This window comes from Grampus griseus (genome assembly GCF_964374135.1).
Source record: "Grampus griseus genome assembly, chromosome: 2".
Classification (NCBI taxonomy): Eukaryota; Metazoa; Chordata; class Mammalia; order Artiodactyla; family Delphinidae; genus Grampus; species Grampus griseus.
The window spans coordinates 92,236,455-92,262,087 of NC_139018.1; the positions used below are offsets into that span (position 1 = coordinate 92,236,455).

General features: G+C 36.3%; 1 protein-coding gene across 3 annotated transcripts in view; it reads left to right on the forward strand.

Moving 5' to 3' along the window:
- Positions 1–25,633, forward strand: part of GALK2 (galactokinase 2) — a 128,081-nt gene that overhangs the window by 27,013 nt on the left and 75,435 nt on the right. For 2 of the 3 annotated variants that reach the window (XM_082647801.1, XM_082647803.1), the window contains one exon: positions 1,756–1,902. The exons of the other annotated variant lie outside the window; for it this stretch is intronic. In XM_082647801.1, the coding sequence (XP_082503927.1) occupies positions 1,756–1,902 (147 nt within the window). The remainder of the gene's footprint in view (positions 1–1,755; positions 1,903–25,633) is intronic. 3 annotated transcript variants of the gene reach the window in all.

Consider the following 25,633-nt stretch of genomic DNA (forward strand, 5'->3'; position numbering starts at 1 on the left):
ACATGTTATCCTTTTGGGATAGCGCTATTACTGAATTTGGCAAAACCCATTTGCATTTTGAATCTGTTGTACATTTTAATTTAAACATTGCGTGATAAGTTTGTAAGTATGATTCACATTCAAGACACCCTGTGGATCAGTTCATGGTTAAATATATAGCGTTCTCCAAGGATTTTTTTTTAAACCAGCTGTCGGATGTTCTGTACGAAAGGGTATTGGCAACAGCAGTATTTTAGTTTATAATTTGTTTGTATTTCTGGAAAGGAAATTTTTAGGTGGTTTGAAATCAAGAAGAGAAGTACATCCAACCGAATCTCTTCTTTTGTGGTGGATGAGTTTTGCCAGGTTAGGGGAAAAAAGACAAAAAAAATAAAAAGGAAAAGATCAGTCTTTTATTTGCAGAGTTTTGTTGTTACTTTGGCTATTCTAACTAGTTTATTGAAGTTTCTCTGAAGAATAATATGTATGATGGAATGCATAATTATGTAATATAATAGTATTTTTACTTTGGTCTTGAGCCGTTTGAGTAATTTGTAAACATGATGGTACTTTTTCTTGAGGAAGAGATGACCTTGAATTTATTTATTATTATTTTTTTTTGCGGTACGCGGGCCTCTCACTGTTGTGGCCTCTCCCGTTGCGGAGCACAGGCTCCGGACACGCAGCCTCAGCAGCCATGGCTCACGAGCCTAGCCGCTCCGCGGCATGTGGGATCCTCCAGACCAGGGCACGAACCCATGTCCCCTGCGTCGGCAGGCGGACTCCCAACCACTGCGCCACCAGGGAAGCCCTGAATTTACTTTAATTTTTTGAATTTGTTTTTAATCCTAAACTACAAAGGATATGATATGATATCATCCTAAGTGTCCTCATCCTAGGTATTCATCTAAGTATCCTAGAGCTTTCCATCTTGAGATCAGAGTCTGATTATTTCTTTGGACTTTCCTATTTGTAGAAATAGAATTTCCCTGCTTTGTTTAGAGTCTGCATTCTCATTTGTGGCTGAATTCTAATTTGGCTGTCTTGAAAGCTACCATATGGCTAATTTGTATCTATAAACCCTAGTAAAAATCTGGATTTCCTCATATAGCTGACTTACATTAAATCACAGTGACAGTATGCTGGCCCGGGTTTCTGACCACAGTGAGAAGTTCTCAACCAGAAATCAGAGACCTGGATCCTACTTCCAGCTCCCTATATGTGATCTTGAGAAAGTCTCTTAATCTGCTGGTGCCTAGGTTTTTCCATAAGTAAAACAAAACTGAGAAAGTTTGGAAGGTCCTCTGAAGAAAAGTATTCCATAAAATACTCCATAGAAACAAACCACGGCTTAGTGTTAGACTTTTACAATGACAGAGTGTTGGGATGTGCTACACAGAGATTTAACCTGCCTCACTAATAGTTGTGTATTTCTTGTCTTGCTACTTGAATTATAATTGTTTAATATTTTTCCATATTTGTTCAAATCAATTAATATTCATGAAAAAGATCATTCAAAGCAATTTTAGGAAATCGATCAGTAGCTTTTTGTTCAACAAAGTAAAAATTAATCTTCAGATTATAGTGCCCTGTGGCCAAGAGCCATTAAATAAAATGTCATGTATGGACTCGGCTAGATTGAGTTGCACAAGTTGTTTCTATAAGTAGCATAATAAGTCCATTGATAGACTTTTGCTCTCTGAGGAATGAAAGAACTTTCCGCTACTCCTTGAATCCAACCAAAGTTACTAGGGCTATTTTTCCTTCTATTCTTAGGAACACTTTGGTCTTAGTGACTTGACTGGAATGAATTGCTTGGTCGATGGAAACATCCCACCGAGTTCTGGCCTCTCCAGCTCCAGTGCTTTGGTCTGTTGTGCTGGCTTGGTGACACTCACAGTGCTGGGCATGAACCTATCCAAGGTAACCAATTTGAATGAGTTAGCCTGACAGAACCCGTTCTTTCTAAAGTATTAGCATCCGAATCTCAAAATTAGAACACCTTTCTTTAATTGAAAAATTTTGTCTTACCTGAAAGGACTGCACACGTGGGCATGCATTGTAACTTAAGTTCTGCTTGTGATAAACCACAAGGTAGTTGGTACCTTCCAAAGAGTAAGCAAACACGTGAAGAGCTGTATCAAAATGCTCTTAGATTAACTAGGGAGATTGAATGCATGGTTATCTTTTTAGATCACCTCATTAACAAATTAGCTTTAGAGAAAGAAATTCTAGACTTCATAATTGGGCCTACTTATTTTCACCCAGAACCTTCAGGTAAATACTTGACAAGCAGTGGGTAAAAAGGGTAAAGACCAGGAAATAAAGGAACTGAACAGCATATCTGTTTATGCCAGCAGCTTAGTCACTGAAACAGACTTTTAAAAAAATTGTTGCACTGCAAAGAGGAAATACTTATTTAAAGAAGACATAAATCCTACAATAGGTCAGAAAGCCTCAACTTTACAAGTACACATAAATCTCTGACTGCAGTTCAGAGCAGGTGTGCTCAGCTTTAATTAATGTTTTGGAGTTCTGGTTCAAATAAAATATTATCATAGGTCCTTTTTTTATCTCATGTACATACACTACCAAGTTTACAGATGGTTTAGGAATATAGATTGGGCATCGGGCAGATCAAGAGAAAGTCAGCCACATGCTTTAGTCTTCAGACTGCTTAAACTTTCACTTTGAAAATTTTCTATGTAAGAGAAAAGAGAAAAATGAAGGAGAAAGCAAAGGCTCAGATAGAATTCTCTTTAGCTGTCATGTGTAACTATACAGGAATTAGTCCTTTGTAAGCAATGGCTCATTTGGAGGTAGGGTACCTTATTTGTTGTTATTTGTTTTTTGAGAGGAGAGAAAGTAAGGGAAAATAAGTCCTTATGTAAAATCTGCTTCCACTGGCACTGTGTTTAATCCGATGGTTTATTTGTTTATTCATTTGTTCATCATTCAGCCCTTACTTATCTAGTGACAACTTTGTGCCAGCTAATGTTCAAGGCATTGGTGATATAATAGGTATAGTTTTAACCCTCATAGTACTTATGATCTAAAGAGGGGAATAGAGACATGTCAATAGGCAACAGTAAGAGAGTGTGATAAGTGGATAAGTCGTGTGCTATGGGAGCAGATCTAATCCACATTTAGAGAACATAGGACATCTAAGCTGAGACAGGGATTAATAGATATTAGTCAAGAAATACTGACAGCATGATAACACTGATAACATTGGATAGGCATGTTTCAGGCGGAGGAAATATCATGTGAAAATATCTAGAGTAAGAGTGATCATGGCTTGTTGGAGGAAATATAAGAGGCTCAATTTAGCTGAAGCTAAATTTGAATGACAGGGTAGGAGACCAGATGCTGGGCCTTGTAAACCAGTGTTGAGGAATTTGGGCTTTATCTGGATAGCAGTTTGTAAAACCATTGTAGCTTTCAGGAAGAGGATAACACAATCATATCTATATTTTAAAAAGACCACCCTGGCTGTATTATAAAATTTAGATTTGAGGGTAACTGTATTAGCAGTAGAGAGATGCCACTTCTAGGGAAGTGGCAGTGATAATGGGGAGAGAATTAGATGATAGATTTAAGGTACATCTCAGACAGAATCAATAGGATTCGATTGTTGATTGGATGTGGGACAGCAAAGAGTCAAGGATTATACCCTGGTCTCTGGCTTGGTGTGCTTCAGTGGGATAAGGAATATAGATGAAAAAATAGGTTTGAGCGGAAGGCAAAATGTTGAGTATGAGGAGTATGTGGGCACACTGATGGAGTTATACTGTTTAGTTACAAACAATATCTCTGAAAGCCAGGAGTAATATTTGGACTTGAGGTGGTCCATTTGAGAGTCATTAGTATATAATTGTTTTTTTTTTTTTTGCGGTACACCGGCCTTTCACTGTATGGCCTCTCCCGCCGCGGAGCACAGGCTCCGGATGCACAGGCCCAGCAGCCATGGCTCATGGGCCCAGCCGCTCTGCGGCATGTGGGATCCTCCTGGACCGGGGCACGAACCTGCGTTCCCTGCGTCGGCAGGCAGACTCTCAACCACTGTGCCACCAGGGAAGCCCTATAATTGATTTTTGAAGCCATAGGAGTGGAGGAGAACATCCAGTGGAAGAATGTAGGCACAAAGTTAAGGAAGAATAAGACAAGTTCCACAAGCATGAACATTTGAGGGATGGACAGAGGAAGAGATGTCTACCTGAAGAGACTGAGGAGTAATCAGATAGGAGGAAAACTAGAAAGGATGGACAACAGCAAAGACAAAAGAATATTTCATGAAAGGAGTAGCAGTGGTGTCAAATGCTGCTGAGAGGTTAAGTAAGATGAGGATAAGAAATATCCATTGATTTCAGCATCAAAGAAGTTGAAGAAAACTTTGGCAAAAGCAGTTTAAAATAGGAATGGATTGAAGGGTTTATGAGAGGTGAGAAAGTAGAAAATTTCAGTGATACAAGAAGTCTAGATATGCCTGGAAAAAGAGATAATCTGGTGTTTGTGGTTGGGGCTGAGGTCAATGAATTCATTTCTTTTTAAAGGGAGGATTGGTGAGATTTATTTTTTGCATTTTTCTGGCTTTCTAATGGTAGAATATTTAAGGGAAAAGAAGAAAAGATAAAGAAAAAGAAACATTGAACCTTTGGAATTAATTCTGGCTGTCTCTGTGTTTCAAAGTCAAAAATAGCAAATGTATTGGATATAAAAACAGACACATAGATCAATGGAACAGAATAGAGAGCCCAGAAAAAAACCCATGCATATACAGTCAATTAATTTACAACAGAGGAGCCAAGAATACATAATGGGTAAAGGACAGTGTCTTCAGTAAATGGTGTTGGAAAAACTGGATGTCACATGCAGAAGAACAAAACTGGACCACTGTCCTATACCATACACAAAAATTAACTCAAAATGCATTAAAGAGGTGAATGTAAGACCTGAAACCATAACCAGAAGAAAACATAGGTGGTAATCTCCTTGACATTGGTCTTGGTGGTGATTTTTTTGGATTTGACAGCAAAAGCAAAGGCAATAAAAGGAAACAAAACAAAACAAAAACAAACAAAAAACAAATAGAATGACATCAAACTTAAAACCTTCTGCACAGCAAAGGAAACCATCAACAAAACGGAAAGGGAAGCTACTGAATGGAGAAAATATTTGTAAATAATATATCTGATGAGGGGTCAATATCCAAAATATATAAAGAACACATACAACTAAATAGCAAAAAACCCAAATAATCCAATTAACAAATGGGCAGAGGATCTGAATAGATAGTTTCCCCAAGAAGACATACAGATGACCAAAAGGCACATGAAAAGATACTCAGCCTCACTAACCATCAGGGAAATGCAAATCAAAACCACAGTGCAGTATCAGCTCATATCTGTTAGAAAGGCTATGATAAAAAGGATAAGAAATAATAAGTGTTGGTGAGGATGTGGAGAAAAGGGAACCCTTACACACTGTTGGTGGGAATGTAAATTTGTATACAGCCACTGTGAAAACAGTATGGAGGTTCCTCAAAAAAATTAAAAATAGAACTGTCATATGGTCCAGCAATTCCAATTCTGGGCATTGTATTTATTTGAAGAAAACAAAAACACTGACTCAAAAAGATACATGCATCTCCATGTACACTGCAACCTTTTGTACAACAACCAAGATAGGGAAATGGCCTATGAGCATTGATGGATGAATGGGTAAAGATGATGTGGTGTATATATATACAATGGAATATTATTTAGCCATAAAAAGAATGAAATCTTGCCATTTGTGACAACATGGATGGGACTTGAGGGCATTATGCTAAGTGAAACAAGCCAGACAGGGAAAGACAAATACTGTATGATTTCACTTTTATGTGGTATCTAAATAAAAATAAATAAACCAAGCTCATAGATACAGAGAACAGATTAGTGGTTGCCAGAGGTGTAGGATGAGGGGTGGGCGAAATGGGTGAAGGGAGTCAAAAGGTACAAACTTCCAGTTATGAAATAAATAAGTTATGGGGATGTAAGGTATAGCATGGTGACTATAGTTAATAGTACTATATTACATATTTGAAAGTTTCTAAGAGAGTAAAACTTAAAAGTTCTCATCACAAGAAAAAAAATTGTATAACCATGTATGGTGATGGATATTAACCAAACTTGTGGTGATTTCATTTCATAATATACACAAATATTGAATCATTATGTCGTACACCTAAAACTAATATAATATATGCCAATTATACCTCAATTTTTTAGAAATTAAAAAAACAAAAACAAATGTACTTTACCCGAACTATCTGACTCCATTGCCTAAAGGGAACAATATGTATATCCTAGTTTTCCATGCTAGTCTAAGTTGTACTGACAATTCTTATATTTTCTAGGGGCTGAGCATAATTGTTTGGAGAGTTTCTTTGCTGTAGTAAGATGGAATCTTGACTGAAAGGAAGCCCCTAATTTGTCCAAAGTCTTTAGTTAAGTGCCAACTGTATACTTGACTCATAAAAATCATAGAACACGAGACTCAAGGGACTTTAGAGATGAGCTAGTTCAAAATCTTTTTTTTTTTTTTTGCTGATGTACAGTATCAGTCAGTGTCTCCATAGGAAACAAATGGCACACAGGGTATAACTGAAAGGAGTTTAATAGACTATTTACAGAGGTGTGGCCAGGATCAAGAGAACCAATTAGGAAGAGTTCTCTTTCTAAGCCAGAAGCCATTATACATCAGGAGCTGCGGCTATAGAGTAATGTTGCCAGAAATGCATCGAGGTAGGGAGAGTGAGATGGGTGGGAATAGCAGTGAATGGTGATGGGCCAGGGGAGTAGTTCACAGAAGTCAGTCTCCTGGGGTACAGAGAAGTGTGAGAATGGAGGGACAGGAAGGCAAGCAGAGAATAGCCCACCTATCTGATAAGAAATTGTCCTGCGAGACATTGGTAACTAATGCCCTTCCAAATGATAAATAATCCCCTCCCAATTATATGTAAATTCAGTACCCGATTCAACTGCAGACAACAGTTACTGCAAATGGGATATGATAAATAGATGTGGATCTTGTTAATTTACTAATAAACTAAATGTTGCATGACTGAAACCAGTAAAATAAGATGACTAGTTACCCAGAAAGTCTGGAAGACAAATTATGAATCAAGATGTAACTGACAGAAGAGTATGATGTAATAAAAGACCTGTGAAATAGAAAAGCTAGAGACTCCTGGTTTCAAAATGACAGAATAAAGACATATCTTCTCTTTCTTTACCTCTCATTCATTGTTCTTTTCTCAAAAAATCATCCCCAAACAATAGGGAAAACAAGAGAAGAAGCTCCATCTTTGATAAATCAAGGAGACATAAATAACCCTAAACCACACGATACAAAGATGGAAAGTGGGTGGAAGGATGGTGCATGACTTCGCACAGTAGAAAGATCAGAGCCAAGTGCCTGTGGAGGGAGGTGCAGATGGAAAGCAAGCTGACTCACAGCTCTCTGGAAAAGCTTAGGAATTAGAGGCACTGGGTATCATAGGAAGCAGGGTGACATGGTGGGTGGGAATTTATTTGAAAGTCTTTATGAGGAGCAGTTAGACCCTCAGAGTCCACTCCTACCTGGCTAAATAAAGAGATCTTTCCCCCCATCTTTGCAAGAGTTTCTGGAGAAAGAAAGATTATCTGGACTTGGGGACACTGAGCACTGAGAAAGGCAGGACCAGAATAGAATTGAAAACTGGGGGATTAAAGGGTATTCTGCATCTGAAAAGTGCAACTCCCTTCCTCTGGTCAGCTCTAGCATACTGGCAGCCTCACCACTGCACACCCCACCAGGAATATTGAAAGATCCTTCTCAGAGGAAATTGAACCATCCTAGAGAAAAGACCTATAGATACTGATGTTTGGTGACCCCCTTCCACAAAAATTCTCCAGCTACCCTATGACCATATCAGAAGCCCATTTACAAAGCTTTTAATCAGCTTTTTAGTGACTCACTCTTAAAGATGATAGGGCATCAAAAGATAGTTGGACTTTGGAAGAAAGCCTCCAACATGAAGTAAACAAAGAGAAAAGGAACTCAGAGGAAACAGACAATGGTGAGAGCAGAAAAATCCTTCAAAGAAGTCATGGTGTCCTCAGAGAGATAACAGGAAATGTTGCAAAAGAATGTTGCTTTAAAAAAGGAACAAACAATAAGAAAGAACTTTTGGATATTAAAAAATGATAGCTTAAATAAAAAGTTCAGTAAAAAGATAGGAAGAATTCTGATAAAGTAGGAAAAAAAAGAGATGGACAGTAAGAGAGAGAAAGGTAGGAAAACTTATAGATAAATTCCAAAAATACAAGGAGAAACAGAGTAAATGGTCATTAGAATAATAATAACATTATTATATTAATTATATAATAATAATATTATTATTGTTATTATTTTTGCCTCGGCCTGTGGGATCTTAGTTCCCTGACCAGGGATTGAACCGAGACCATGGCAGTGAAAGTGCCAAGTCCTAACTACTGGACTGCCAGGGAATTCCCAGAAAATTATTTTTTAGAATAACATTTTGCCAAAATGAAAACATGTATTCTCAGTTTGAAAGGTGCTCATTGGGTATTCAGCATAATAATGAAAGAAAAACAAACCAAATTATACCTCAGTTAAAAATTTTTTTTAATTTAAAAAAAGGAGGGCTTTGGTGGCACAGTGGTTGAGAGTCCGCCTGCTGATGCAGGGGATGCGGGTTCATGCCCCGGTCTGGGAAGATCCCACATGCCGCAGAGCGGCTAGGCCCGTGAGCCATGGCCGCTGAGCATGCACGTCCAGAGCCTGTGCTCCACAACGGGAGAGGCCACAGCAGTGAGAGGCCCACGTACTGCAAAAAAAAAAAAAAAGAAAAAGAAAAATGAAAAAAATTTAATTTAAAAAACGAAAAATAACCCAAAGTACATCGTCTGGGAATTTTGAAACTTGAATATTAGTAGAAAACACTAAAAGCTGATTGAGAGAGCACGAGAAAAGAAGGGAGAGATCACAATCAAAGGAACAGGAATGAAAATTACTTTATTAAAAATAGCTTTGGAAGATAGAAGGCAACAAAGTAATGTCTTCAAAATATGAATGAATTTTAGCTTAGAATAAATGAATTGATCAAGTTTAAGGATAGAATAAAATAATCTCAAACATGCAAAATCTAGAAGTCTACAGCATTGTAATCCACCAAAACTAGGGAGTAAACCAAGAAAGAAGATGACATGGGAACTTGGAGATGGGAAATCTAATACAGCAGAGAGCAGTTGGGTATTTATAGAACACTGGTGATGAGAAATCGCAACATAACATCCGTGACACCCAGAAGCTTAGAAAACACTGTGCAGATTAGAACCCGAAGAGGGAGGGAAAAAATGGAATTGATAAATCTTATCAGGAAAATAAAGAATTGATAAATCTGACACGTTTGAATGTGTTGAATATGGATTTAACCAAACTTTTTCAGCATAAATTTGTGGAGAAAGGTTGGGTGAAAGTTGAGTGTAAGACAGTTAAAATTCTCATTTACCATAATAAGAAGGCAGTAGGTGAAATTTAACATGGAATACCTAGGAGATAGTATTTCACTCAGATTATTTGATAATTTAAAGCAAGAGCTAGTTGAAAGTGTTTGACTCTTGGCACACTGCATTGGGGATGAGGGTGAGAGCTAGGGATTGCTTTTGTTGATGTCAGCCTTTTAGCTCCTTTGATCTTTTAGATTATGTGCATATATTCTTTTGGTAAATATTAAGAAAAGGATAGAGAGAAGGAGTGAATGAAATGAAAGGTAAGAGGGGCAGTGGATGACCCGAATGACTGCCTTTGGGGGAACTGGAAGATGAAGATATGAGAAGAGATTCAATGAGTCAAAGTTAGAGATCGAGAACAGATGAGCTGCTGGACTTTGACCAAATCAGAAAGGCCTGGGGAGAGGCTTGTTGATGGGTTTTGGGTGAATCTAAGAATCCAAGAAAATACAGGCATCTTTCACTTAACAGCAGGAATCCATTCCAAAAATTAGATGTTCTGCACAAAATCATTAAGTGGAGGCCTATTTCTTATTATTTTAAGTAGGAAAAATTATAATGCATTGCTCTTCAACTCAGAACCTCTGATGTCCTACAGTCTTACAAAAACACAGTAAAAAGTTCCACTAAATAAGTAACGGAAATACAATGAAAAATACTTAAAACAGTTTTCTTGAACATCAAACAATTAATATGGTTGTTAACAAGTTTGCATAGTAGTGCACTGTGTCTCCTCTGTGGACACCTGGTATCCCAGTATTGCACACACTATTTTATTACCAATGTTGTATGGTCAGGCCACTCAAGATGGCTGTTCTCTTGTTCTCTGTACGTCCCCTGCCCGACCAGTCCCTGCTTCACCTAAACCCACATGACTGACCTTCCTGCACATGACTGACCTTCCTACATACATGCCCCACGCCCCAGCTGATGATTGTTGTTATCAAAGGAGTGGTGAGGGGCTTGCCCTTCTACTGGTTTCCCTGGTGACTAATGAGCCCACCTGACATCAATTTCCCTATAACTTGTATTCTCCCCTTCCGCTCCCCCCGCCCCGCCCCCTGAACGAAGACTGCTGCCACCATCCCCTGCACACGGTAGGGTGTCGCTCCAGGACCCTGCTTCGGACTTGTAAGCTCCCCCATCCATTAAACCATTGATGTCTCTGTTGTTGACCCTGGGCTCTTTCTTCAGTCTTGAATCTGGGCAAGCACAGACCTTGTAGGCCTGTAGGGTACAGCCCAAAAGTTGTATTTAGGTTTGGGGATATAAGTATATTTTTTTCTTAAATAAACACCTTTCAAAAAGTATTGTACTGAGAGAGATATAAAGTCTATGCAGTCTGAGTATCAAAATCCAAGAGATGTTCTATCAGCAAAATGTTAGTTGGGGAGGCATCCTGTAAGGTATGTCCCTACTTCACTAGTTCAGGATTCAGGTTGCTGTAGACTTAGGTCTTGTTTCTCTGTGTTCTTGGAGTTGTCCTCGGAGGCCAAGAAGAAAGGACCAAATTCCTCTTACAGATCTTAGAGACAGCTGGCTGGCTTGGGAAACAGGTTGCAACTCTAAAGGCTAGCCTTGGATAGGAAAGTGTGTTTGGTTGGCTTCTACCCACAAAATCTTCCCTCTGCTGGGATCTTGGAAGCAGCCATTCAGTGACATTTATTGAACACCTACCACATGCCAGGTATTGTTCTAGGCACCAACTGTGAATAAAATCTGCAAAGCCCCTGTTTTCAAGCCCCTGCTTTCATGCCGTGGAGCGGCTGGGCCCGTGAGCCATGGCCGCTGAGCCTGCGCATCTGGAGCCTGTGCTCCGCAACGGGAGAGGCCCCAACAGTGAGAGGCCCGCGTACCGCAAAAAAAAAAAAAAAAAAAAAAAAAGATATCTGCTAGAGCTAGGAAGAAAAACAGGCTGTGGAAAGGGGAAACTGCTATTTCAGATAGGGAGGTAGGAGAAATCTTCTCTAAGGAGGAGACATTTGGAGAGAGACCTGAGGGAGTGAGCAGAGAAGGGAGGCGGAAGGAACAGTAAATGCCAGAGACCTAAGGTGAAAGGCTGCTTGTCACGTTCCAGGAGTAGCAGAGGCCTGTGAGGATGGGATGTGGTGAGGTGGGGAGAGGGCAGAGTGGTGGAAGGTGAGCTGAGAGTGGTGGTTAGAGGCCACATTGTGCAGAGTCTTCTTTGGATTTCATTCCAAGCCTAACAAAGCCTTTGGAGGGGTCTGAGCTGAGGATAGCAAGATAGGATTTACATTGATTTCAGTTCTTTCAGCTGGGACTGCCACACTACGTTATCCTGGCAAGGGAGGAAACAAGTTTTTAAAAAAGAAAAAGAAAAGAAAAGGAATGGTCAGTGCCATTATGGAACATAAATACACATAGTGGAATACTAACGGAAGACTTAATACCTAAGTATCTATCTCATCCCAGGTGTGAAATATTTTATACGTAAATGGGAAATAGGGTTGTAAGAGTGGCTCCTTGGTAAAGTTAAACGGGGAAGATTTTAAGTAAGTGGTGAGTTCTAAAAAAATTTTAAAGGAAAGGAAGGCTGTGTCTTGACACAAAGTACTGGGAGGGGCCCAAGGGCATTTCAGGCAGAGTGAACCCATAAGTGCATTATAACAGTTCTCTGAGCCAGACTTATAAATATGTGTCAGCTGAGGCCTAGAAATTCTTATGCAGCCTCATGAAATTCCTTTTAAAAAGTTATTTGACTACAGGGATGTTTCTAGTTGCTTAAGTCCCTGAACAGATTCAGTTAACTTAATTTCAGGGACAAATTAATTGTGTAGACATGGGTTGATACTATTTTCAGAGGAGGGTTTTTGAAGTTTGAAATCCATACTGTGCAAGAGACCATTGAGGTTCAGAAGCAGAGTAACTGGAATGTCCGAAGTTCTGTGCCAAATATGTCCAAGTTTTTATTTTATAAGTTTATAAGGCCTGTTTCCTTGAGAAAGTTTAAAGATAATTTTTCTTTGCATATAGCTACATTTGAGTTAAATATTTCTTGGCCTTCAGAAAGAGACCTTGTGCTTAAAAAGTAAAGGCATTGTCTACATTACAAAATGAAAAGACTCACAATTATACAAAGGTTTAAACTACGATTTAAAGATTTTAATGGCACTTTGCTACACAGTATAAGAAAAATCAGAAAACAATTTGCACTGTCACTAATTATTATGTTTAGAAGTCCATGCAAAGACATTGTTTCAGTTTGCTTAGAATAACAAAAACCTCATCCATATAATGGTTAAGGAAAATAGTAGTTTAAAACATTCCAGCCAGATGTTGACTGCTAATGAACTGCAGCAGCCTGGCCTCTGAGAAGATGGTAAATCCAGAGTACAGTCTTCGAAAAGAATCTCTTAATTAAGTGTTGAACATGGACTGAAGCCATGTCCTCACTGGTACAAAAACCAGGAGGGCTTAGAGTGAGTACTGGGTGGCCTGTGTTTAAAAATGTTTGAAATTTTAAGTTACTATTGTTAATTAGTGAATATAAGACCATTCACATGGTATTCTCAGTAAAAAAGAACCAAGTTTCTTTCAGTTATGTGGGATGGTGTTTGTATCTCTGGTTATATTCTTTTTTAGGAGTAGGATTGGACATGGAATCTTTCATTGAATGATTTGGAGTGATTTGGCTTCACTTGGATGATGTGACTAAGCTATTTGATTGCAGGTTAGAAGCCTTGCTTCACAGAGGTTGTTTAGGTCACCTCTGTTTTTCTTCCATTTCCTTTCTTAGGCTAAATGCATGTTTACCTTTAGCATAAACGAAGGCAAACAAGACTAATTAGGGAGAAGCAGTTTGGAGGAATATGGGTCACTGTTTCCAGAGTGGTTTCAAATGAAACCATTATTGCTGAAAATTCATATGCATGCCTGGTTGTGTTATGAAATTTTGTTGTGCTTCTTAGATTCTTATCATTATTAGGTCACCATGTTTTGATGCCTCCACGCTTTGACTTGCACACTGCACTCACAGCAGTGAGTTAAACATTATTCAGTATTTTAAGAATTAACTGGACCAATGCAGGTGTATTAATACACCACGTATGTGCATAGCCCTTACCTTCTACCTTTATTATATGCAGTTAAAAGATAAACAATAAAAATACAAGGGTAAATAATCCCCCCAATTCAGAGGGGTTTGTCATCTATTTCCATGCATTTATGTTTCATATAGATGATAGTAGCCAATTGATCAACATTTAACCCTAGGCTGACCCCCAGACCAATATTTGATAGAGTAAGCGGGACAATGAAAAGCTCTCTAGACCTTGTCCCCCTTTGTGACCAATTTGCTCTGTAACTTGGATGAACACCCCCATGCCTCAATTTCTGTTTCTAAAATGAGAGTAAGAGCAGCTGTTTCTTTAAATTCACAGGGGTGAATCAGTTACATTTGCCGAATACTTCCAGTTCTCTGACCTTCTTGATAGGATATTTTGGAAAAGTTTAGGGGAAGAGTTTAGCAAGAAAATAGGTAAGGTAGGAAAATAAATTAGTAGTCAGGGAAGAGTTTGTAACTGCATGGAGATTTTTTTAAGTGTATTGGTGGTCATGGGAACAGTAAGGAGACAAGCTGTATCTGTAGATACAAACTGTATCTATTATAGACAAACGCAAAGTAACTCAAGGGAAAAGATTAACTAATGAAGACTATTTGAGACATGTTCTGAAGACGCAAAGATTTGGAGGTTGCTACAGAAAAATATGGACTTAAAGTTGTGCTAGAATTTGTGTGAGAGTAATGCCCCCCCCTTTTCATTAAGTACCTAGATGTCTTATATACATCATCTCTAACCTTGCTTTGTAAAGCAAGTTTTATTATTTCAGTTTTGCAGAGGAAAATATTGAGGCTCAGAGAATTTATATAATGTGACCGAAGACAAATTGCTTGTGAATGGAGTTATCTGGATTCCAGCTCAGGTAGATTTGATTCAAAGTAGATGCATTTTCCACTCAGCCATGCTGTTACCTATGGTGTAATGTAATCAGTATTGCAGACATAGGGAGCACACTGGAGACGGGTCCAGCCCTAACATTCTGTGATCTTTCTGGTGTCCTAAAATAGATGGAAGTGAATTATAATTTTTCATGTTTATGCCTAATAGTGTGAATTGAATGTTTTTCTATAGGTTGACAGATTTTATACTCTTTGGCAAGATAATGATTATTTTCTCAAATCCTGCTATATCCAAAGTTGGATGCTTAGGATACAGAAAACCCTAGGTATAGTCCTTAGATTTAATTTGTTTACAATTTAGTTGGGGATACTGGATTAACATAAAAATAGGAACATCACACAAAAGTAGCACATACAAATTCTCCCAAAAAATATGAAAAGAGAGAACATTTCCCAAGTTCTTGTATAAGGCCAATATAACCTTGAGATCAAAGCAAATGTGTTACCTTGATGCCAAATCTGACAAGGACATTACAAGAAAAGGAAAGTACAGGTCAATCTTTCCCATGAGCTTAGATGCAAACAATTCTAAACAATATTATTAGCAAACTTAATCCAGTAATATAATAGGATAATATATCATGGCCAAGTTGAGTTTATTCCAAGAATTTCAAGTTTGATTTATTAACTGAAATTGATGTAATTTACCATGTGACAGAATAGAATGTGGTAATCTTGATAAAGGAAAGCATTTGATAAAATTTAATATTTGTTCATGATTAAAAAAACCTTCAGCAAATTAGAAATAGAATTCAGTATGGTGGCTACCTTTGGGAATTAGGGAAGAGAAATGGTTAGGTGGGGACATGAAGGGACTCTCTAGAGTGCTGGCAATACTTCTTTCTTGACCTTTCTGGCTGTTATATGGGCATTCTCTTTGTGACAGATTATTGAGCTTTATTTTATGCTTTTATGTACTTTTATGTACTTTTCTCTGTGTCTTATATACTTTAAAAAAAAGTAAGACTTCCTTCAATCTCAGAACCAGCCACTGTTAAAGATTTTTTTATGAATCCTCCAGAAATACTCTATCCACTGTAATCTATACATATGTTTTCCCTTTTGGTGATATACATAGGAACATTTTATGTGTGTAAATACAGGGAAAAAAATATATATATATTTCCTTTTACTTAAAAATATAAATTGAGAATTATTCCATATCAGCGCACATACATAATCTTTTTAATGTAGATTCTTTTTAATGGCTTTCTTGTTTAATATTATATGGGTATACCATAATTCATTTGGCCTTATAATTGGACACATTTTAATACTTAATAATATTTCTTTACAAGGATATACTATAATTTATTTAACTAGACTTTTATGATGGAAATTTATGTTGTTTCCAATTTTCCACTATTATAAAAAAGCTCTGATGCATATTCATGCACACAATTTTTTTTCACACTTGATCAGTTCTTTCGTTAGCATAAATCCTAGGACATAGAATTATTGGGTTAAAGACATTCTCATTTTAATAATAAATAAACTTTATTTTTTAGAGCAGTTTTGGCTTCACAGCAAAATTGACTAGAAGGTACAGAGATTTTCCATATACCCCTTGCCTCCACACATGCATAGCCTCTCTCATTATCAACATCCTTCACCAGAGGTACATTAGTTACAACTGATGAACCTACATTGACACATGATAATCCCCTTTTATATTATGGTTCACTCTTGATGTTGTACAGTCTATGGGTTTGGACAAATTTATATAATGACATGTATCTACCATCATACAGAGTAGTTTCATAGCCCTAAAAATCCTCTATGTTCTGCCTGTTCCTCCCTCTCTCCTCCCTAATTCCTGGTGACAGTTGATCTTTTTTACTGTCTCCATAGTTTTGTCCTTTCCAGAATGTCATACAGTTACAATCATAGAGTATGTAACCTTTTTTGATTGGCTTCTTTCATTTAGTGATATGCATTTAAGTTTCCTCCATGTCTTTTCATATCTTGATAACTCATTTCTTTTTAGTGCTGAGTAATAGTCCATTGTCTGTTAGTAGATAGACACAGTTTATCCCTTTACCTACTGAAGGACATCATGGTTGCTTCCAAGTTTTGTCAGTTATGAACAAAGCTCCTATAAAATCCATGTGCCAATTTTTGTGTAGATATAAGTTTTTAACTCCTTTGGGTAAATTGCAAAGAGTGCAATTGCTGGAATGTATGTTAAGAGTATGTTTAATTTTGAAAGAAACGGCCAAACTGTCTTGCAAAGTTGCTGTACCACTTTGCATTTTCACCATCAATGAATGAGTGTTCCTGTCGCTCCACAACCTTGCCAGCATTTGGAATTCTGGATTTTGGCCTTTTTAATAGCTGTATATAGGTATTTCATTGGTGTTTTAATTTGCATTTCCCCAATGATATGTGACGTGGAGCATCTTTTCCTATGCTTATTTGTCATCTGTATATCTTCTTTGATGAGGAGTCTGTAAGGACTATTTTTTAATCAGACTATTGGTTTCATATTGTTGAGTTTTAAGAGTTTGTTGTATATTTTGTATAATAGTCCTTTATCAGATATTTCTTTTGCAAATATTTTCTCCCAGTATGTGGCTTCTCTTTTTATTCTCTTGACATTGTGTTTTGTGGAGCAGAAATATTTAATTTTAATAAACTCCAGGTAATTAATTCTTTCTTTCATGGATTGTGCTTTTAGTGTTGTATCTAAAAAGTCATTGCCAGATCCTAAGTCATCTAGGTTTTCTCCTATGTTATCTTCTAGGAGTTTTGTAGTTTTATGCTGTACATTTAGGTCTGTGATCCATTTTGAGTTAGTTTTTGTAAAGGTATAAGGTGTGTGTTTAGATTCATTTTTTTTTGCATATGGATGTCTGGTTGTTCCAGCATCATTCGTTGAAAAGACTATCTTTGCTCCATTATATTGCTTTGCTCCTTTATCAAAAGATCACTTGACTATATTTATGTGAGTCTATTTCTGGGCTCTCTAGTGTGTTCCACTGATTGAATTGACTGTTCTTTTGCCAATACCACATTGTCTTAATTACTGTAGCTTTATAGTAAGCCTTGAAGTTGGATAGTGTCAGGCCTCCAATTTTATTCCTTTCCTGCAATATTGTGTTGACTATTCTCGGTCTCTTGCCTCTCCATATAAACTTTAGAATCTGTAAATAACCGCAAACTAACTTACTGGGATTTTGACTGGAATTGCATTGAATTTGTAGATCAAATTGGAGAGAACTAATGTCTTGGCAATGTTGAGTCTTCCTATCCATGAACATGGACTATCTCTCCAGTTATTTAGTTCTTTTATTTTGTTCTTCAGAGTTTTGTAGTTTTCCTTGTATTGATCTTGTACATATTTTATTCAATTTGTGGTTAAGTATTTCATTGTTTTTTTGGTGCGCTAATGTAAATGATATTGTGTTTTAAATTTCAAATTCTAGTTGTTCATTGCTGATATATAGGAAAGTGATTGACTTTTGTATATTAATCTTGTATCCTACAGCCTTGTTGTAATTGCTTGTTAGTTCCAGGAGTTTTTGGGTGGTTGTTTTTTTTTTTTTTTTTGATTTTCTACCTAGATAATCATGTCATCTGTGAACTAAGACAGTTTTATTTCTTCCTTCCTAATCTGTATAGCTTTCATTTCCTTTTCTTGTCTTACTGCATTCACTAGGACTTCAGTAGATGTTGAAAAGCAGTGATGAGAGGGAACATCCTTGCCTTGTTCCCGATCACTTTAACTTTTGAAATTCATTGTCAAATTGTATTCTAGAAAGATTTTACCAACTATAGGTGACTCTTGAACGACACAGTGGTTAATCTGCATATAATTTCTAATTGACACTCCCTATCCCCATTTCCTTCACATCCATGGATTCAACCAACTATGGACAGACTATGCAGTACTGTAGTATTTACTATTGAAAAATACCCATGTATAAGTGGATCCATGCATTTCAAACCCATGTTGTTCAAGGGCCAATTGTAATATGCAGCAACATTGCGTGAGAATCCATTTCCCCACAGCCTTACTAACACTCTATCAATCTTTTAATTTTTTTTCCCAGTCTGATAAATGCTGTCATGGGTATATCTTTGATTATTAGATGGATTAAATAACATTTCCATGTCTTTTATTCGTCACTTGCATTTTTTTTTTTTGACTCTGTTGTATGTCTACTCAGCTTATTTTCTCCTGGAGTATTCATTAATCATCTTCTTATTATTCCATAAGAACTCTCTCTATATATATTAAGCATTAATATATTATATGTTGTACATATCCATCCCTTTTCAAACTAGTTTTCTGTTTGACTTCTTTTAAACTAATAATTCTGGGGCAAAAGTCACTGTAGTCATATTTAAACAGGCACATAGGATGAGATCATTGTATGTACATTCAATTTTATCTTCCTTGAGTTGAAAATACTCTACACCCTTTAATTTCATTTTAAAATAAAGCACTTGGACACAAAATAGGCTGACAGACTCAGGGATTTTTTACAGTTTCTCAGGAATAAGCCACGTGCTTCATTAAATGAACCCCAGGGCTCTGGTCTATCATATGTTTGACCTTGTATCTTTAGAAGCTTACTCAAGGGAACTAAAATTGTTACTGATTTGTATTGTAAGTAGGAATATTTTCCTAATAGTAAGATATGTACTTTTGAATCATGAATAATGCAACTTAGCATCTGTTTAGCACTTAGAGAAATTCAAAGAACTTTACAATGATCCATATGCCAGGCCACTTAACTCTATAAAATAAGGTCTGACTGCCAGCCTCTTAGACCATAGTCCTACCTCTCTCTCAGAGACTTCTTGGAGCCTAGCTACAGGATTATTTACTTGACACTTTATGGTATATCAAAAAGATATGGCAGATTTTTACTTTTATAACATGTTAATGTTGCCTTTACTTCCCTGTAAGGTCTAAAAACACCAAACAACAACAACAGCAGCAACAATACAACAATATTGTTTGGAGGGCATGGTCATTGGGTGGATGAACCCAGGTTCATTCAGCCCTTCTAGGGCTTGGGTGAGGCACTGGTAATTGACAAATGGAGATGCCTTTTTAGTATTGAAGGACATATAAATCTGTTAAGAATAAAAGAAGTGTACCCAGTCTGGCAAAAAGTAAACCTTAAAATTTTTTCTCCCTGAAGTTGTGGCATAAAGAAGGCAATTAATTGGATTGGATTAAATTCGTGAATTATTATCACTACCATCATCTGCTAAATAGCCATTTTCCCCAGTTATTAGTATTATATTTGAATGAGTTAAAGAAAAACATAACATGACTACTTTGTTCCAAAGAAAGCAGTACCTTCTCCTAGGAGAATGCATTTATGTTTACTCTGAGAGTATGGGACTAAAAAACAGACCTGGGTCTGATTCTGGCTGCTGCTACTCTCCAGTTTTATAACTAAAAGTCTCTGTCTCTGGGTCTCAGTTTCCTCACTGGCAAAATAAGTGAATTTAGACCCCTAAATCTTTGAGGACCCTTTAGCACTAAGATTCTGTGATCTAAGAGGTAAATGAATTCTTAAGACTGATCTTTTGAAGAGTTGCCTAATAATAATGAAACTCATGCTTATATGATCCAAATCTTCTAGTGGATTTTTTAAGATTCTAGAGTTTAGTAACAAATCATTATTGGAAAAAAAAAAAACACTGGAAAGCTCTATTCAAATCCTAGCAATATTGGAACACTGTGGGTTAACGTACTTGTTATAGTGGAATGATATAACATGACACTCCTGGTATTGCTGATTGATGTTTCTATCCCCATGAAAATACCTGCTGCATTTCCTTTTTCTCTTTCTCACAATTACTTTGCTTAATAGACTTGCCAATTGGGAATTTGTTGGATAAAATAAACTTGATAATTTCAGTGCTCACTAGATGGAGATACTGGGGTAACCAAGCTCCTGATTGACCACACACATTTTTACTTCTGGGTAGATGCTCTTAGTTTTAATTAAAATAAATGAATAAGTGAAAAAGGAAAATAAAAAGGAAGGAAAAACAAAAAAGTGAAGGTGAGAACTGAGAGTGAAATCCAGTTTCCCATGGCTCTCAGGAAAGATTCAGATACACCATAAATCATTGTGAAGCATTTCAAAGTTGCACTGTGTATTTCCTGCCATTAAAACTAAGTGCATTGACCTAATTTGCAAATACCCACACCCCTTGAAGTGATTGTGGTTAATTTTGTATCTTTGAAAAATTTAATGAAAACTCATAAGAAAGTTTCATTTATCAAGTTTTCCTATTTCTCAAATTTGATTTTTAGAGTTAGTCTTTATAGACATAATTTTTATTTTCTTTTTTGAGTATTTTTTCCCTATTAAATTTTTAGTAGTTCACTCTCTTAAAAACACATTGAGCAATTTATAAGTTTTACTGTTTCAGAGTTGGGATGCATTTTAGCAAGACTGTTGTGACTTTTTGGCAACTTAATTATTCTGAGTCCTTTGATGATTATAAAAGCTAGAGGTTGGGGTGAAAACCTGGATGAAAATGCTAGGAGTAAGACTAGAAAAATAGTATATTTATGGAACATTTCACCGAAGCCAGTAGGCAGTGAATAATGCAGGTGTATAAAAATAATTTAATAATATTTTATCCAGGTATCCCCCAAATAAATAACCAAGGAAAAAAATATTTTACAAATTACATTTTCCTTGGTTACTGAGTATACTAGATGCTTTAGAAGTACTATTGGAGATTATTTAGAATTTGGATGAATGGATATAATTTCTTAATTTTAATAGTAGCAGGATTGGTAAGGGACCAGAAGACAGGAAAGTAACTTGGCCTGATCATGAAAACTAAGGGTGGAATTAAAAGAAGGTGATTTCAGCTCAACATCTCACAGCATGGTATGGTGGGAAGAGCACGGCCTATGGAGTCAATCAGACCTTGGATTCCTAGCTTACACCCTCAAGAGCTGTGTGACCTTGGCACATTACTTAACTTCTGAACCTGTTTATTTGTATGTAAAATTGGGGTAACAATATTTACCCAGTAAAGTTGTTGCGAAGATTAATGTGTATAAATACAGAGCCTAACTCATAAGTGGTAATGATCACTACTGTTATCATCACCACATTATAAAGATGATGATAATCATGTAATAATAACTTATAATTCTCATTCCAATTAACAAAAGGTGTATTTTCTCTGCAGGTGAGGCACTCTGGGTCACTAGAAAATGGTTAGGGCTAGTTTTACTGGAAGCCTTTTTATTTTCCTTCTGACTCTAAGATGCAGGGTACCATGAACCCCAAATAGATTAGGATAGTAAAAAGAACATTACTTTTCATTTCTTTATTCAACAATGTTTATTGAACCAGTCACTTACTAGAATTTGGGCCAGAGCAATAAAGTAGGCAAGGAGCTAATATTCTAGAAGGGAGAGACAGATATAAGAAACAAATAAACCGCCAAGATACTTTCATATGGCATTAATTTCTATCAGGAGAATGAAATTTAGCAATGATGGAGAATGACTTGGAGAAAGGCTACTTTTGGTTATGTGATTAGTACAAAGAATTAAAGCAAGAGAAGTGAGGAAGAGAAAAAATTACCAATTAAAACAATTACCAGTTGTCAGTAAAACTGAGTTTTATTGTGGGTAGCAATGACTTCATGATGTAGGGAGTGACATTTAAGCTGAAACATATTATTAAACATTTTATTTATTATTTTAATTATTAGCTATTTTGAACCTTTTTCTCTGGATAAAGTCTACTCTGTTGGTTTGCAAACTTTCCTCTTGAGGAAATTGGTAGTACTCTTTGGGTGCAGTCTTGCTGATTCTGCCAATAAGGAGCCATCTGTAGGTGCAGAGAGCCATGGTAGAGTGGGAGCCATGGTAGAGTAAGGTACTTCAGGGCCCTGGCAGGTAGGCTTCTCTCCCACTTCCGTGGGATGTCTAAGGTTAGGTGAAAGTAGAGTCGGTAGGTGTCCCTCAAGGGCAGCCTTGTACGTTTCTGAATTGGGATGTTCTAGTGGATTTCCAAACTTTGCTTTGATGAATCTCCTTTCCCATTTTTTTGTGGGAGTTCCAGTTGGAGGTGAACACAGGGGACAGGAGTACCATTCACCTCACTCTGTCTAGGGAATCATAGATGGTCATTATTAGATTATAGCCTTAACATTCAGGGAAAAAACAAAATTAAAGAGGTAGAAGTGTACCTATAGAATTTCTAATCAATTTTTTGCTTAGTATTTCAAACATCTTGCCTTGCTATAAAATATAAAACACTGGACTGTGAAGCTATTCTTCTGAAGCTGGCCTAAGAAAGTCCCAGACCTTTGACACTGGTTAGAGTTAGATGTTGTAAATACTGCTGGTTGCCTGGTTACTTAATTTTTATTATCAGTCCTATTCTGTTGTCCAGTGTGGCACACTTTATGCTTTTTACCCTTATGTTACAACTTCGTCATATTTCTCTGGTTATTATTTCACTGTTATATGGTAAGAGATCCCACAATAAGTGACTAAAATGAGTAATGTAAAAGCTGGAGTTCCTATTGTTTTTCTTTTTAAATATCTTCAAAAATAAATCTTTCAAAGAGTAGAATTTTTCAGAGAAGGAGGAGGATTTGTTTTTTTGGGTGTCTGAATGGCAAAATTGACATTTGCTAAAGTTTCATTTCACACATGTAGACTATTCAACTGCCAGTTTGGCAATTTGACATGTTAAAGTAATTTACCCTATAATTAAATTATTTCTCATGGAATATCATAACTTCTTTGGAGCAATAGTGGGAGCAGGAGTGGGGAATCCCATTTCATTTCATTTCTTATTACAAACAGGGAAAGTTCTTTAAATTCATCTTCTAGAAACCCAGGTTGTGCTGTTAATACTCGGGTGCCCTGCTCTGTATCAGCACCAGCATGGTCTTAACTAAGGACAACATAAGAGGAGTTTGGCTTTTTTGGGTATCACTTTCAAATGATACATTTTAATGAGTGCCACCCAGGTTACTCTTTGACCAATATGTTGATTTAATTATTTTAAGCATGCAAATAAAATATAATTGTTTCAAAGATCTTGGGTAACATCCCATGTAAGAAGACATTCTGGGCCAGTTGTTCATTTTGACTGTGTTTATTTAAATCAAGTAGGAGCAGGGCCCCGTGGAACTTTATGTGTGGTCATCAAAGCCCGTAATCTCCTATAATTTAAGTAAGTTACAGGGAGGGTAAAACTGGTCATGACTCCTGTGGTTACAAGGACATCCAGAGAATATCTGATTAATGTTTCTTCTTATAAAATTGTGTTATTGCTTTGTAAAATACATGCAAAAAATTCAATCAGTAAAGTCTAAAATTAAAAATATTTAAAATTCTATGTGCTATAAAGAATTCTACACTGTAAAAAGAAGAAAGTGCTTGTTTTTATTTTTATAATTTAAGTTGTATTTATGTTCATTTTTATGACAATATTTAATTGTCAGTTTTTATAAATATTTTAATTTTTCAAATAAGCTTGCTGTGGTTAGGAAAGGAAAATTTGGCAATAAAGCAAAAAATTTTTTCAGAAAAAAATTTAAATATAAGTTTCCTTTAGGAATAATTCACAGAAACCTATGTTTTAATGCAGGATGCCTTTATATTTAGAAGTTTTCATTGATTTGCTTAAAATTTTTTGCATAACATTGTAAAGTATGATACATTATTACTTGTTGACAACAAAGTTAAATATCACACATATAGGCAGATGAATTGTTTTTTTGTTGTTGTTGTGGCCGCGCTGTGCAGCTTGCGTAATCTCAGTTTCCCAACCAGGGATTGAATCCAGGCCATGGCAGTGAAAGTGCCTAATCCTAACCACTAGACCACCAGGGAATTCCTAGATGGATTGTTAACGTAGCGCTTAAAATTTTTTCTCAACTTTTAATTAATTAATTAAAATTTATTTTTTAAAATGAAGTATAGTTGATTTACAATGTGTTAATTTCTGCTGTACAGCAAAGTGACTCAGTTATACACATAAATACATTCTTGTTTATATTCTTTTCCATTATGGTTTATTCCAGGATATTGAATATAGTTCCTTGTGCTATGTAGTAGGACTTTGTTGTTTATCCATTCTATGTATAATAGTTTGCATCTACTAACCCCAAACTCCCAGTCCATCCTTCCCCAAAGCCCCCCTTCCCCTTGGCAGCCACGAGTCTGTTCTCTATGTCTGTGAGACTTCTCAACTTTTTATTATGAGAAAATTTCCAAATGTATAGAAAAAGTGCATGAATAGGCAATGAACGTGCATGTCTTTCACCTCAGTCCTTATAAATGTTTTGCCACATTTGTTTTAACTTTTTCTCTACTTTTTTTCCTGTACCATTTGAGAGTTAATTGCAGACATAGCCCCTAAATACTTTATCTCCTAAGAACAAGGCATCATTCAACATAACCAACTATAATTATCACATAGATATAATACTGTTACCTAATATGCATATTATTTTGTATTCATATTTCCCAATTGCACCAATAATAATGTCCTTTATAGCTTTTCCTCTGTTTTTTCTTTTTCTTTCTTTTTTCTGATCCAGTCATTGCATTTAACTGTCATGTTTCTTTAGTTTTCTTTATTCTAGAACAATTCTTCAGTTTTTTTCATTTTTCATGATATTGACATTTTTGGAGAGTCCAGACTTTTTTTTTTTTTTTTTGGTCAAGCTTCCTCAATTTGGGTGTGTCAAGATAGTTGCCTTATTATTAGGTCAATATTCACTTTTTTCCCCCAGAAATACGTAGGTGATGTCCTTCTCAGTGAATCACATCATATGATATCAGTTAATCCCATTATACTTGTTTTTTTTTAATACATAGAGATAAGTAGAGGTCTGCTGCCTATCCAAAAGAATGCCTTAGTTTAGGTATGTGACATAAATTCTCTTTTTTATAAAGATGGATTTTTTTTGTTAATAATAGTTAAAAATAGTTTTTAAGGTCCTTTAAAGGTGAAAATAGATATTGTAACGTATTTAGTCTTCTATTATGTGTTTGAATAACTATAACACTCAGTGCATATCTGTTGAATGAATGAAAATACTGATGACTTAAAAATCACAAATTCTCAGCTTTGTCAAAGAATTAAAATCCTTC